Source organism: Borostomias antarcticus (genome assembly GCF_949987555.1).
Source record: "Borostomias antarcticus genome assembly, chromosome: 16".
In the NCBI taxonomy this organism is placed as follows: domain Eukaryota; kingdom Metazoa; phylum Chordata; class Actinopteri; order Stomiiformes; family Stomiidae; genus Borostomias; species Borostomias antarcticus.
This window is the reverse complement of record NC_140249.1, coordinates 11470774-11486081: the sequence shown is the minus strand read 5'-3', so window position 1 is coordinate 11486081 and position 15308 is coordinate 11470774. Positions and strand designations below refer to the sequence as shown.

The following is a 15308-nucleotide window of genomic DNA, read 5'->3' as shown; positions in this document are numbered from 1 at the left end:
GCCCCATGATTCAGATCCACTCCAAAATTGAATGGGTTGTTAGTTGACCCACCAAGTTTCATGAACATCAGTATGGTAGTTTTAGCATAAACCTGGTCTAAAAAAATGAATGGAGGTGAATAGCTGGCTGTGTTTGGACGGCTTGTGGACCTGCCCGTGATTCTGATCTGCTGCAAAATGTGATGGGTTCTAAGCTGGACCATGCTACTCCCTGTTTTGTGAAAATCGGTCTAGTAGTTTTTGTGCCATCTTACTAACAAACGAATAAACAAACACGCCACCGAAAACATTATCACTCGCCCTGTGCTGTCACTGGGGGTGGAGGTAAAGATGGTGGATGTTGAGGTGACAGCAATTTGGCAACCTAGCTTTTACGTTGTATTGGGCTGCCCCCGACTAAATTTTCCTAGATTTCCTGGATTTTCCTGCTAGACTAGTAGTCCTTAGTTCAAGCGACTAGTCGTTCCCATATAGGTCGTTACTTTAAAAAAAAAAAGCAGCAAACACATGCCTGAATGTCTCACAACAACCAGCAAGGACACTGAGCAACATTGTGTTCATTTCAGCACTAGGCTGATAGCAGGCCCATCTCAGTCCTCTCATTATGAGATAGGAACACCAGTCAGTACACGTTTGTCGGGGAGAAGTGAGCTCCGTGTCTCTCACCATGAAGCCAGCCCAGGCTAAGCTAGGTCATTTGTTTGCTGTCCCCACGAACACTCATATCGTCACCTTCTTAAAATAATGGCGTAAGTAATTTTTTGAGGAAAACAATTTTTTGCTGTCATCTCTTCATGATGCTGCCCACCTCTGGTCAAATTGCCTACATCCTCAATTGAAAAGATCACACTGTTCCTACCCTGGTAGTGTAATGGCCTATGTCAAATTATGCCCATGTTATCTTAAGAAGATGACGATATGTAACTTAGCAATTTCGTTAATGTAAAATTACATTTGTTGTGTTAAATTAGGTCATTAATTATTTAGCATATTCATTATATGAATTATATAGCCACCTAGCATGGCCGCTCTATTTAGCCAGGCTAAAGTTAGTTTACTTACATGTTTCAGATCATGTCATGTTTGAGTTCGTTTAATGATCGGTAAATGTTCGCTTGCAGAATTTGTATGTCACCTTCTTGGGGTCGTTCTTTACACATTCAAAATGATCGCAATGATTGGATGATTTCCTGCCGGACAGTCTAATAATTGTGCAGCTCCTAATTGGGATTTTAAGGCTGTTTTTCCCCTGCGATTAAACAACTAATTAAAATTTGGTCGGCTAAACCCTCCATCGCGGGAGAGGAGAGTGCATCAGTTGGCTGGGATCCCGCCTCTACAAGCCAACGGCTAATTCCCAAAAAAGAATCCCTCCACTGCTCAATCTTCTCATCACCCCCAATAATAATGATGAGAAGTGCAGCGACTGAGTGGCAACAATAGGCTCCTGAGTGCCAGGTAGCGATTCGCTCGACTGGGCTTCAGCCTAGTGATGGGAATTCCGTCTCTTTTTAGTGAGCCAGATCATTTGGCTCAGCAATAAGAGACGGCTCTTTCGGCTCCCAAACGGCTCCTCATTTTACCACTTGTTCCTTTCATATTTAAGCCAAATTTATCGCTGTTTTGACCTATATCACTTAATTTATTCGATATAATTATACTAAACCTTAAAATGTCCAGAATACCATAATTTTACATCATGTTTGGTATAAAAAGATTAAATGTGAAAACATTCAAACACTATTACACATGTTTATACATTGCTATTTGATTAAATCACTCAATCAAACGGAACACACTCAATCAAACGGAACACGCTCAATCAAACGGAACACGCTCAATCAAACGGAACACTCTCAATCAAACGGAACACACTTCCCAGCTCAATGTGGGAACATAGTCTCCTTTACAGCAGCAGCTTTTTGAACAGAAACAGCAGGTAGAGATGTCTTAAAACCTGGACCAATAAAACCAAAACAACCTGCATCAAGAGATAGGCTAACACTAGAAGATAAGTGGGAAAATATTTTTTCTTTGATCTATCCATAACAGTCAAATAACATCAATAACAAATCATAAATAAATAAAATAAAAAATTACAAAGTTGTTTTCATCAATCTGTCTTGATGAATCGCTAGTTGTGCTTACATAGAGCATAGGCCTGTTGTGGTTTTTCACATGCCTCTGTAATATGATCTTTAGAAACGTCTTTAGACACGAAATAGCTTCCTCACTTGCTCCAGCATGCATGCGCACAGCGTGCTGGAGCAACGATTGCGCGCTGTGCGCATTAGTGCTGGAGCAAGTGAGGAAGCTATTTCGTTTCGAAAGACGTTTCTAAAGATCATGGTATGTGAAAACCACAACAGGCCTATGCTCTATGTAAGCACAACTAGCGATTCATCAAGACAGATTGATGAAAACAACCGTTTCGCGGCAGAAAATTTTAGAAACTGCATTCTAAGTGCCCCGACCACCGCCATTACATCGATATACTGGCTCGCGCTGGATTTTAAATTTCTTCTACATGCCTCCGAACTACACCAAAGTGATCTCGGTGAGTCAAACGTCTTATAATATGTCGTAAATAAGGTCCAGGTTGTCAAAAACGAGCATTGTCCTTTAAGAGCCGTATCGTTCGTGACCGACCCATCACTACTTCAGCCCGTAAGTGGGAGATGACATGCACACATCTAAGGGAGGCAACAATCACTGGATGCCTGGTGTAGCTAGATAATTTATTACATTTTAAGAAGCTATATTTTCTGGGGGCGCCCCGGTAGCTCACTGGGTAAGGCGCGCCTCATAAGGCTAGTCCTTTGCGCGACGGACCCGGGTTCGATTCCCGGCTCGGGTCCTGTGCCGCATGTCCACTCCTCTCTCTCTCCCCCACATTTCCTGTCTCTCTCAAACTGTCCTGTCCCATTAAAAGCTGAAAAGCCCTAAAAAAATGTCTTAAAAAAAAAACAAAAAAACGAAGCTATATTTTCTTATTGAGACCCAGTTTTGCTTGGCTGAGATGTGAATGGGACGTCGGATGCAAAACTAGCAATGATTAGCCGATCGGCTATAGCTGTGTCAAACCCAGCTGCTTAAACAGGTGATGCAATTACATTGTGAAATTCACAGATGACCCTGCAGTTTTGGCTCATATTAGCCTGAGATCAGGACACATCACTTTACCACTCTGAGTAAGTTTAGCTTCAGTTAAGATAGCCATAGCTTGTGAAAGGCTGTTGACACATGCAACAGCCCTGAAAAATGACAGTGAAGGGCATTCCAAACGAACGTTATTTTGAAACCCTACTCCCCATGCCTTTCGGAGTTCTCATTACGAAGGAAAGTGACTTCATAGGGTGTAGGGATGAGCCTTACGGTTTGGAATGCAGCCGAAGACTCCAGGAGCCCCAGCAGACTGGAAGACTTCAGGGCAGCGTTGCGAATCGCATACTATCCTACTATATAGTATGCCAAAACAGGATGTAGTATGTCCCAATACATAGTATGCCATATGCAGTATGTCAAAAATACCAGGATGTCCTACTACATCCGGTCGTATTTCGCAGTATGCAGGCCAGCAGGCTTTTCTGGCTATTCTGACCCACAATCCTGTGCGCAGGGGAAACATGTGCGAGTCGCGGCAGCTGTAGACGAATCACGAATGTCGCTTCATGGACTGCGACGGATGTGACCAAATTTCAAGGCACAATGTTATGACTATGCATACTGCGTGCAAAGTACATACTTTCAAGGGACAGCTGTAATACGTACTGGTAGTAAAAAGTAGAAGTATGCAATTCTGAAGGCAGCCCAGGAGTCCCAGCTGACAGGGAGACTCCGGGGCTGAGAAGCAGCTGGCTGAGGTGCTAACCTGGATGATGTCGTAGGTCGTGACTCCACAGGGGCAGATGGATGATAAAACAAGCTATGGAGGCTGGTTGTCTGAATTGTTTGCCTCGGGTGGTGTTGTGTGTGCGTGCGTGCATGCGTGTGTGTGTGCGCGCGCGTGTGTGTGTATGTGTGTGTTTGTGCGCGCGTGTGTGTGTGCGCGCGCTCGCGTGTGTGTGTGCGCATGCGTGTGTGTGCAGTGCAGTGAGCAGTGTATCTCAGTCCCCAGAAACCCCATCATTAGACAGACGCGGCCATTAAATTCTAATCTTGGTATGAAAACACATCAGATCTAGCTGGTGACGGGCTAGGTCATTACAGGCCTAGCAGGCGGGATGGACCACACCATGGGGGGCAGAGAGACCCATTAGATCCCTGTAGAGATATGAGTGGATCTATTACTTGATAAACCCTCATCCCACACACACACACTCTCCCTCCACACTCAACCAATCACACATCCCCTCCCTCCACACGCAGCCAATCACACATCCCCTCCCTCCACACTCAGCCAATCACACCCCCCTTCCTTCCACATTCGGCCAATCACACCCGCGACACCCGCCGGGCTTATGACCAGCAGAGGTTGCCACAGCAACGCCGGCTGCCTCCCAGAATACTCGTCATGCATGTCAAGTGGCTTTCAGACCCTCTCTATCTCTCCCTCTCTCTATCTATATCTATCTTTATCTCTCTCCCTCTCCATCTGTTTATATCTCTATCTCTCTCTATATATATCTATCTATCTCTCTCTGCATCTCTAACTCTCTATCTATCTCTCTCTTTCTCACACACGCACGGTTGCACGCGCGCGCGCACACACGCGGTTCCATGGCTGCAGACCACAGGTGTGGGACATGAGGGTTTGTATTACTGTCTTTCCTGAGCTGCAGCAGTCGAGCGGGGAGGGGGGGGGGGGGGGGGGGGGGTTGTGTGTGTGTGTTTCATGGTGAGTGTGAGAGTGTGTCCCAGCTGTGCAGACTGGGAGAGAAGGTCTGGTCATGTGACGTGACCCAGACACATTCCTCACAACCACCTGGAATGTCAGTGACCAGGGCTGTGATTGGCTGAGAGCACCGACGCCGCCGGTCTCTCAACGCCAGTCTGCTCTCTCTCCCTCTCCCTCTCTCTCTCTCCCTCTCTCTCTCTCTCTCTTTATTACATTCCTACTTCTGTGACTGTGATGTGTGTGTGCGTGTATGTATGTGTGTGTGCATGCAACCATGTGTGTGCGTGCGAGCATGTGTGTGCAGGCGTGTGTGTGTGCATACGTGTGCATGCCTGTGAGTGCGTGTGTGTGCATGTGTGTGTGTGTGCGGTGAGTGCGTGTCTGTGTGTGAGAGAGAGAATGTGGTTGGCAGCTTTTCTCTCTCTACTGAAGAACAGGATTGTAGACACTCAAATTATTCATGGACTCTTGTTAAAGCTGCTTTCTTTGCTGTGCACACACATACACACGCACACACACACACACACACACACACACACACACACACACACACACACACACACAGTAGTCGGTCAAGATTAAGGAAAGGGATTGTAAATGATGAATCTGGCTCACATTCAGCCCCAGAGTCCCCCCAAGGACACACACACACACACACACCCTACACATATGCACACACCCTGTTTAAGTGGTTGTATGTGTGTAGTTTGTGTGTGTGTACCCCTTCCTCTCTGAGCACAGAACAAATGCGATATTACCTGTGCAGTAGACTGTCGACAGCAGGAGAGGGGGGGGGGGGGGGGGGTAGATGAAGAATAGAGCTGATCTCAGAACAGTTAGAGAGAACGATCTGTGAAGAGCAGAGGTGTGACGTGTGACGGGGGAAGTTACATAATCAGCACTTTCCAATTCCTCTCTGCCGGTAGACATCAGTGCTATAGATCCCAGACATTATAGATCCCATATATGTCTATAGATCTCATATATGTCTATAGATCCCAGACACTATAGATCCCATACATGACTATAGATCCCAGACACTATAGATCCCATACATGACTAAAGGTCCCAGACACTATAGATCCCAGACACTATAGATCCCAGACATTAGATCCCATACATGACTATAGATTCCAGACATTATAGATCCCATACATGACTAGATCCCAGACACTATAGATCCCAGACATGACTATAGATCCCACACTATAGATCCCAAACACTATAGATCCCAGACACTACAGATCCCAGACATGGCTATAGATCCCAGACACTACAGATCCCAGACATGGCTATAGATCCCAGACAGTCGTATGCCCACCTCCCTTGTTCTCTGTAAAGCGCATTGTGTTGCCTCTGGGTATGAAATGCACTATACAAATAAAGCTTTGATTGACTGATTGATTGACAGGGCTATAGATCCCAGACATGACTATAGATCCCAGACAGGGCTATAGATCCCAGACATGGCTATATATCCCAGACAGGGCTATAGATCCCAGAAAGGGCTATAGATCCCAGACAGGGCTATAGATCCCAGACAGGGCTATAGATCCCAGACAGGGCTATAGATCCCAGACAGGGCTATAGATCCCAGACAGGACTATAGATCCCAGACAGGGCTATAAATCCAGACAGGGCTATAGATCCCAGACAGGGCTATAGATCCCAGACAGGGCTATCGATTCCAGACAGGGCTATCGATTCCAGACAGGGCTATCGATTCCAGACAGGGCCATAGATCCCAGACAGGGCTATAGATCCCAGACATGGCTATAGATCCCAGACAGGACTATAGATCCCAGACAGGGCTATAGATCCCAGACAGGGCTATAGATCCCAGACAGGGCTATAGATCCCAGACAGGGCTATAGATCCCAGACAGGGCTATAGACAGCTGCTGCTGTCTGACCAGCTCCTCCACATGCTCCCCTGACCTTCATTTAACTGGTAGAAAAATTACACACATTCTTAAACTTTCTCAATCTTGATCTTGTCCATGATGTCTATTTTCGTGTTTCCTTCAGTAAACATTAAACTGAGGAAAATCACGCACTTTCTTAATCAGTGTAATCTTAGAGATGTGTGGTGCTGTGTTTTAATATCAGACGTGTGGAAGCCTGTTCAGGCCCTGAGTGAAGTCATGTGTTTCTCCCTGCTGCCGGGCGGGAGACTGTGTGTGTGTGAGAGAAAGAGAGGGACTGAGCCAGACAGAGAGGCGGCGTGTGTGTGTGGCTGTGTGTGTGTGTGTGTGTGTGTGTGTGTGTGTGTGTGTGTGTGTGTGTGTGTGTGTGGCAGATAGTCAGCAGCCTGTGCTGTATCCGTAGAGCGGGAGCTGTATGGAGGAGAACATTTAAATACACACTCTCTTAGTCTGCCCCCTACTGTTATCCAGGCCCAGTCTCAGACAGACGCGCTTGCTCTCACACACACCCCGGCCACAACACACCCCAAACACGCTCAGGAAAATGGCAAAACAACACAGAAATACATATGTTGCTTAATGAGTATTTAGTTAATTTTTAACCCACTTTTCCCCTTCTGAAACCCCTCTAAACAGTCTAGAGGCTGACTTGTGTGAGAGGACTTTGTGGATCATACTGCCTCTTGTGGACAGGCTCGGTACTGCGCCCTTCGAACATTGAGCTCATTAGCATAAAGGTTCTCTCTTAATATTCTCCACTGATGGCTTCCCTCTCATCACTGTCTTTATGACTGTCTTCTTGGCCCACGGTTCATGTTTGATGGCAGAGCATTCTGGGGTAAGTGTAGGAGCCATGACAGAGAGAGTGACTGTCTGTGAAGTTTTCAACTTTTTCAACTTTAAATTAAAAATGTAATTTGAGGGAAATTAAAATTTACCACCAAACTTTCTCCAACTCTGTCCGCTTCTAGCATCCATCTCTCTCCCTGCTTGGGAATTGATGTTCAAATTCTCTGGAAAGTTGTAAAGCAGATTTTCTCCTTACAGTAAAGTTATTTGGATCTATTTTAGTAACAGTCTGTTCTAGAGGCCTAAGTGTGTGGATATGACGGGACTTAATCAGTTAGTTTTCTCCCTGAATACACCAACTGAACATATTTCCCCCAATAACTGCTGTTTGCAGTTCTCAAAGTGGCCAGTTGGTGTCTCTCTTTCTTCCTCTCCTGAGGGAGCATGTCTCTGTCCTCTTGTCCTCTCCTGAGGGAGCATGTCTCTGTCTTTGATTTACCCTGCTCTAAAACCAATGGGCCAATCCAAGGAGGGCCAATTAAGAATCAGACGAATTCAGATTTGAAGAAAGACGAATCAAACGCGCCTCAACTACTTGACCACATTTGGAAGGAAAAGCTGAAATGAGGTCATCAGCAGTTTGTCAGATGCTGTGGATTTAATACCTGGATAACTTTATCAAACCATCTTATACCTTTCATCTCTCCCTCTCTCTCCTCTCTCTCGCTCCCCCGCCCCCCACTCTCTCTCTCTCTCTCTCTCTCTCTCCAGGGGCTGCTGGGTTGTGAGTGCTGGTTGTGTCTCCAGTGTTGAGTGTATCTGGTCCAGGATCCCTCCCTGGTGATCCTCCCCAGCTGCAACCCCCATCTGTGGACGTCACACACACGCACGCACGCACACAAGCACACACACACTCTCACTCTCTCACTCACGCTCACACACACACACATTCACACTCACACTCTTAAACCCGAGGACACACACACATTTGTCAGGATGATCACTTCAGAGCTCCCTGTCCTACAGTGAGTAGTCTATGTTTTGTGTGTGCGTGTGTGTGTGTGTGTGTGTGTGAGTGTACGTGCGTGCGTGCGTGCGTGTGCGCACGTGTGCATGCATGTGTGCGTGTGTGTGCATACATGCCAAAGCACGTGTGTCTGTGTCAGTATAATATCAGTATAATATGGCCTAATGCACAAATACATAAATTGGTCACACCATGTGTGTTCTGTTCTATTGAATACATAACATATTTGAGGTTGTATTTCCCCTGTCTAAGTTACTAATGTTTATGTCTAATGTCTCTCTCTCTCTGTCTCTGTCTCTCTCTCTCTCTCTCTCTCTCTCTCTGTCTCTGTCTCTCTCTCTCTCTCTGTCTCTCTCTCTCTCTCTCTCTCTCTCTCTCTCTCTGTGTCTCTGTCTCTCTCTCTCTCTCTCTCTCTCTCTCTCTCTCTCTCTCTATCTCTGTCTCTCTCTGTCTCTCTCTCTCTCTGTCTCAGGGACTCCTCTAACGAGTCCGGCCCCACAGATGCGGTCAGTCTGAGTATGAGTGTGAGTGAGATAGAAGACCCAGCTGATGCCAAGGGGAAGAAGAGGAGAGGCAGACCGGTCAAACCACCTGTAAGAAACTCTGCCTGTCTGTCTGTCTGTCTGTCTGTCTGTCTGTCTGTCTGTCTGTCTGTCTGTCTGTCTGTCTGTCTGTCTGTCTGTCTGTCTGTCTGTCTGTCTGTCTGTCTGTCTGCCTGCCTGCCTGCCTGCCTGCCTGCCTGCCTGCCTGTCTGTCTGTCTTTCTGTCTGTCTGGCTCTGTCTGTCTACCTGCCTGTCTGCCTACCTGCCTGTCTGTCTGTCTGTCTGTCTGTCTGTCTGTCTGCCTGCCTGCCTGTCTGCCTGTCTGCCTGTCTGTCTGTCTGTCTGTCTGTCTGTCTGTCTGTCTGTCTGCCTGCCTGTCTGTCTGTCTGTCTGTCTGTCTGTCTGTCTGTCTGTCTTTCTGTCTGGCTCTGTCTGCCTGCCTGCCTGCCTGCCTGCCTGCCTGTGTCTCTGTCTTACTGTCTCCTCTGTTCTGACCCCCCCCCCCATCCAGACAGCCAATAAGAAGCCTCGGAAGTCCCCATCCGAAAAGGGGGTTGGAGGGGCTAGGGGGAGGAAAGCCAATGGCGTGGCCCAGCAGAACGGAGAGGGCGGAGACCCGGTCACACTGTTTGAGGTTGTCAAACTGGGCAAGAGCGCCATGCAGGTAGGAGCACGCCACACGCACATGAGAGAGAGAGGAAGGGGCGCACAACACACACGTGCTTCTGTCAGCAGGCTAGTCTCAGTGTAAGACTAGAAGTTACTAATGTTTATCTCTCTCTCTCTCTCTCTCTATCTCTCTCTCCCTCTCTCTCTCTCTCTCTCTCTCTCTCTCTCCCTCCCTCTCTCTCTCTATCTCTTCTCTCTCTCTCTCTCTCTCCCTCTCTCTCTCTCTCTCTCTCTCTCTCTCCCTCTATCTCTCTCTATCTCTCTCTCTGTCCCTCTCTAGTCGGTGGTGGATGACTGGATAGAGTCGTACAAGCAGGACAGAGACATCGCCCTGCTGGACCTCATCAACTTCTTCATCCAGTGCTCTGGCTGCAAAGGTACATGGATAGTATCCTACTGTAACCTGGATTAGAAAGATTAAATGTACATGGATAGTATCCTACTGTAACCTGGATTAGAAAGATTAGAAAACTTCATTGTCTGGATACAATGACATTAGGAATAGGCTTCTTGATTTAGGGCTGGCCCCAAACGTTCAATGGTTAGTTCATTGCATTGGCAATTAAATCTCAATTCAGACATTCGAAGTTCAAAATTTGTGTCTCAGGTCAGAATTCTGTTTATTATTTTTAGGATAGGTTGGCCTATTATTACGATTGTTCGTATTACTATTGTTCTTGCATTCTGCCCTCAACAGAACATTCCTGAACCATTTATTTTTTCAATGCATGTATGCATAAAACACATTTAACACATCCGGTCGCGACGGTGCGTTATTATAAAGTTTGTGTCAAAAGAAAGAAACAAAAGCACTAGTGAATGCAGTGGCGATGATGATCTTGGGGAAAGAATAAAGTTGAGGCTTGGAAATGGCCGTTCCACACACCAACTGTGACAGGCAGTGCAACGATGCTCAGAGAGAGTTGTCTGGCTTTGTAGCTTAGTGGCCCTACCTGTATGTGCTCTTGAGCTGCCCTACCTGTATGTGCTCTTGAGCTATGTGCTCTTGAGCTGGCCCTACCTGTATGTGCTCTTGAGCTATGTGCTCTTGAGCTGGCCCTACCTGTATGTGCTCTTGAGCTGGCCCTACCTGTATGTGCTCTTGAGCTATGTGCTCTTGAGCTGGCCCTACCTGTATGTGCTCTTGAGCTGCCCTACCTTTATGTGCTCTTGAGCTATGTGCTCTTGAGCTGCCCTACCTGTATGTGCTCTTGAGCTATGTGCTCTTGAGCTGCGTGCTCTTGAGCTGCCCTACCTGTATGTGCTCTTGAGCTATGTGCTCTTGAGCTGGCCCTACCTGTATGTGTCTGAGACCCAGTTCTTCCCCTGGCGAGAGCTCTTGTTAACTTTCTGGCAATTATAACTGTATTTACAAAATAGTTATAGGCATGAAAAAAATAGGCATAAACATTTTCACATTTTAGGTGACCTATTGGACCAACGGCTCTTGTGAAATTACACAGAACAAAAGAAAAGTTATTAACCAGTAGGCCTAATAGAATTAACTATTTTTTTTTCTCTTTGAGAACATACGTTCGGACTCTGAGCTACATTCACGCAATGCATGTTTGAACCCTAAAAAGTGACATTCGGGCTAGCCCTAGTGTGTGTGTGCGTGTGTCTGCGTCTGCATCTCCGTGTGTGTGTTCTCTCTTAAACCGTGCTCTGTATTCTCTGCTCAGGAACGGTGAGGATTGAGATGTTCCGGAACATGCAGAACGCGGAGATTATCCGCAAGATGACGGAGGAGTTTGACGAGGTACGACACACACACACACTCTCACACACACACACTCATACACACACACAGACACCCATTTACACAGTAGACTGATCAGACAGCCGTTCAGGATAGACTGATGGACTGATGAATGTGTGAGTGAGTGAGTGAATGGTCAGACGGATGGTCAGATGGATGGATGTGTGAGTGAATGGTCAGACGGATGGTCAGATGGATGGATGTGTGAGTGAGTGGTCAGATGGATGGATGTGTGAGTGAATGGTCAGACAGACGGTCAGATGGATGGATGTGTGAGTGAATGGTCAGACAGATGGTCAGATGGATGGATGTGTGAGTGAGTGGTCAGATGGATGGATGTGTGTGTGAGTGGTCAGACAGACGGTCAGATGGATGGATGTGTGAGTGAATGGTCAGACAGATGGTCAGATGGATGGATGTGTGAGTGAGTGGTCAGATGGATGGACGGATGGGTCCGGTGCTGAGGTTGTGACTCCGCCCCCTGCGTGCGTGCGTTCCCAGGACAGCGGGGACTACCCTCTCACCATGCCCGGGCCTCTGTGGAAGAAGTTCCGCTACAACTTCTGTGAGTTCATCGGCGTGCTGATCCGCCAGTGTCAGTACAGCATCATCTACGACGAGTACATGATGGACACGGTCATCTCCCTGCTCACCGGCCTGTCCGACTCCCAGGTCCGAGCCTTCAGACACACCAGCACCCTGGCAGGTGAGAGGGGGAGGGGAGAGGGGGAGGGGAGAGAAAATGAGTGTGTTTGTGTGTGTGTTTCCATTTTGCTCAGTATGGCGATGACTAATGCTTCGCTCCATTTGGCCTGTGAAGTTGTGATTCACACGATGGTACTCATAGTTTGAACCGGAATGCCCCTCAGGACTCGTGAACTCGTACCACGTCTCCCGACTCCCCCGCTAGCTCTGGAAGTCGTGAACAAGATGGCAGCCCCCTGTGTGACTATGTGAAGCGTAGTAATACTGTTTTATTAGCATTTCTGTCTTATTTGTGTCTCTTTAAATCAGTCGTACGCACAGTATTCCCCAACTGTTATCTGAGGATATGTTCGCGGCCTCTTTTGTATGCGCAAAATACCGCGTATTGCGTCGTTATCTACTGACTTGGCAAACAGCTAAGGTCCATCGTTATTCTGAGCTGTTGTTGTTGTTACTACTGTAACGTGGTGACCTCGTGGGTGACGTCGTTCTCCGTCTCTCACCACTTCCCAGACAAACGGAGCGCAGCAGAAGTTTCTGTTGAAATGCTTCTCACGCTGAGAAAATGTTTGTTAGAAAATGGGAGAAGTGGTTGATCTATGACTTGTGAACCATTTGACACATGAATTTAAGGAAATCACTCTGTATTCACCCTTGTAAGAATGATTTATTATTATTATTATTATTATTATTATTAGATGACATTATGACTTACCATGATTTAATTTTGTTTCTGTTGTATACATAACCTAAAAACATTTCAGTTAAAAGAAAGAAAGAAATGCTTCTCACGCTGTTTGTCTCCGCCCCTCCCCAGCGATGAAGCTGATGACGGCGCTGGTGAACGTGGCGCTGAACCTGAGCATCCACCAGGACAACACCCAGCGCCAGTACGAGGCCGAGAGGAACAAGATGGCCGGCAAGCGGGCCAATGACAAGCTGGAACTGCTGTTACAGAAGAGGAAGGAGGTAGGCCATTGGTCGGATGGGCTGGAGTCGGACGCTCCCCTCCGGTGGTGTGATAGGCTAGTACAGTGTAGTGGTAGTGGTCTAACGGGTCAGTAATGTCCTCTGTGATTGGTCCCTGCAGCTCCAAGAGAACCAGGATGAGATTGAGAACATGATGAACTCCATCTTCAAGGGGATCTTCGTCCACCGCTACAGGTACAGTAGACCATCACACCTCCACACCTGCACTGGATCAGATAGTCTCTCTCTCTCTCTCTTTCTCTCTCTCTCTCTCGATCTCTCTCTCTCTCTTTCTCTCTCTCTCTCTCTCTACCAACCATCACACCTGCACTGGTTCAGATAGTGGTAAGCCCGGCCACCAGCCTGGCTCCAGACGAGGGCCCCGGGCTTCCTCCGGGCCGGGTCTCTCTCTTCCTCTTAGGTCTTGGTCCATCGGGGTTTTTACCTGTTACCCCAGATAGGGGGGCTAGGGGGTACTACCACTTGCCCAAGTTGGACCCCGAGACTAGTGGAGGGAAGGAGGCATCTTACTCTCCATTCTAGTTCGCACTGGAACTAGCCACTGCCACTTTGGATAAACATGAGCTAAACGTAAAGTAAAATGATGATTTTGGTTTTCATGATGATGATGATGGTGATGATGGTCCTCAGAGATGCGATCGCTGAGATCAGAGCCATCTGTATTGAGGAGATCGGAGTGTGGATGAAGATGTACAGCGATGCCTTCCTCAACGACAGCTACCTGAAATACGTCGGCTGGACATTACACGACAGGGTACGCACGCACACACACGAACACACACACACACACACACACACACACATTTTAATGTCACCCCCCCCTCTTCGTCCCGTAGCAAGGGGAGGTACGTCTGAAGTGTCTGAAGGCTCTCCAGAACCTGTACACCAACCGTGAGCTGTTCCCCAAGCTGGAGCTCTTCACCAACCGCTTCAAGGACCGCATCGTGTCCATGACCCTGGACAAGGAGTACGACGTGGCGGTGGAGGCCATCCGGCTGGTCACCCTCATCCTGCAGTCAGTACCCCGTCACACGCCTGGTCACATACTTGGTCACACACCTGGTCACACATACCTGGTCACATACTTGGTCACACGCCTGGTCACATACTTGGTCACACACCTGATCACACATACCTGGTCACATACTTGGTCACATACCTGGTCACATACTTGGTCATATATCTTGACACATACCTGGTCTCACATACCTGGTCTCGCATACCTGGTCTCGCATACCTGGTCTCACATACCTGGTCACACACCTGGTCACAAACACCTGGTCTCACACACCTGGTCACACATACCTGGTCACATACCTGGTCACACATACCCGGTCACACACACCTGGTCACACATACCTGGTCACATACCTGGTCACACACCTGGTCAGTGGTCACACACGCCTGATCTCACTCACACACCTCACCCTGCAGTCAGTAGCTGTGCTCCTCTACTGCCCATAGAAACCCTGGGGGGCGGGGTGTTGATATAGTTATCAGCAGATCACAATGGAACTAGTCTCTCATAGCCAGACCTATCTCCACTAGGGCTGGGAGTCCGAACTTCGGGATTCGAATATAATTCGAATATTGACAGAAATACTGGTATTCGAACGAATATTAGGCAGCCCTTAATATTCGAACCTGTTATAGGCATAATTTTTTGTAAATGTGTTGGCTAGCAAACGTTGCTTTTGATTCAGATTCAGAGGGTTTTTCACGCCTGGTGAAGTTGCAATCGCGAGCTCATTAGCAAGGCTATTGGACACCTGGGCTCCTGTAGGAGGTGACGTTAGTTAGCACGCGTTCCAGGCAACCCGTAACTCGTGTTTTTCCGACCTCCTACACGTGAAAATGCTCTGGAATGGCAGTCAAACCCGTAACTTCCCACCCGTGAACTCGTACAGATCGATGTAGGCTACTGCCATTCCAGAGCATTTTCACGTGTAGGACGTCGGAAAAACACGAGTTACGGGTTGCCTGGAACGCACCATAAACCCAAGCATGTAGTCATGCCTAAACACTGACTAAACTCTTAGTTGCTACTAGTTAGTCGCATATTAGT

General features: G+C 47.5%; 1 protein-coding gene across 1 annotated transcript in view; it reads left to right on the top strand.

The window, feature by feature from the left end:
• The window catches only part of stag1a (STAG1 cohesin complex component a), a 63213-nt gene that overhangs the window by 27230 nt on the left and 20675 nt on the right, over positions 1–15308 (top strand). Inside the window, exons 2-11 of the mRNA XM_084451101.1 lie at positions 8322–8575; positions 9050–9170; positions 9632–9784; positions 10070–10166; positions 11472–11548; positions 12050–12254; positions 13071–13222; positions 13344–13417; positions 13874–13997; positions 14080–14258. Of these exons, the coding sequence (XP_084307227.1) occupies positions 8547–8575; positions 9050–9170; positions 9632–9784; positions 10070–10166; positions 11472–11548; positions 12050–12254; positions 13071–13222; positions 13344–13417; positions 13874–13997; positions 14080–14258 (1211 nt within the window). The 5' untranslated portion in view covers positions 8322–8546. The remainder of the gene's footprint in view (positions 1–8321; positions 8576–9049; positions 9171–9631; positions 9785–10069; positions 10167–11471; positions 11549–12049; positions 12255–13070; positions 13223–13343; positions 13418–13873; positions 13998–14079; positions 14259–15308) is intronic.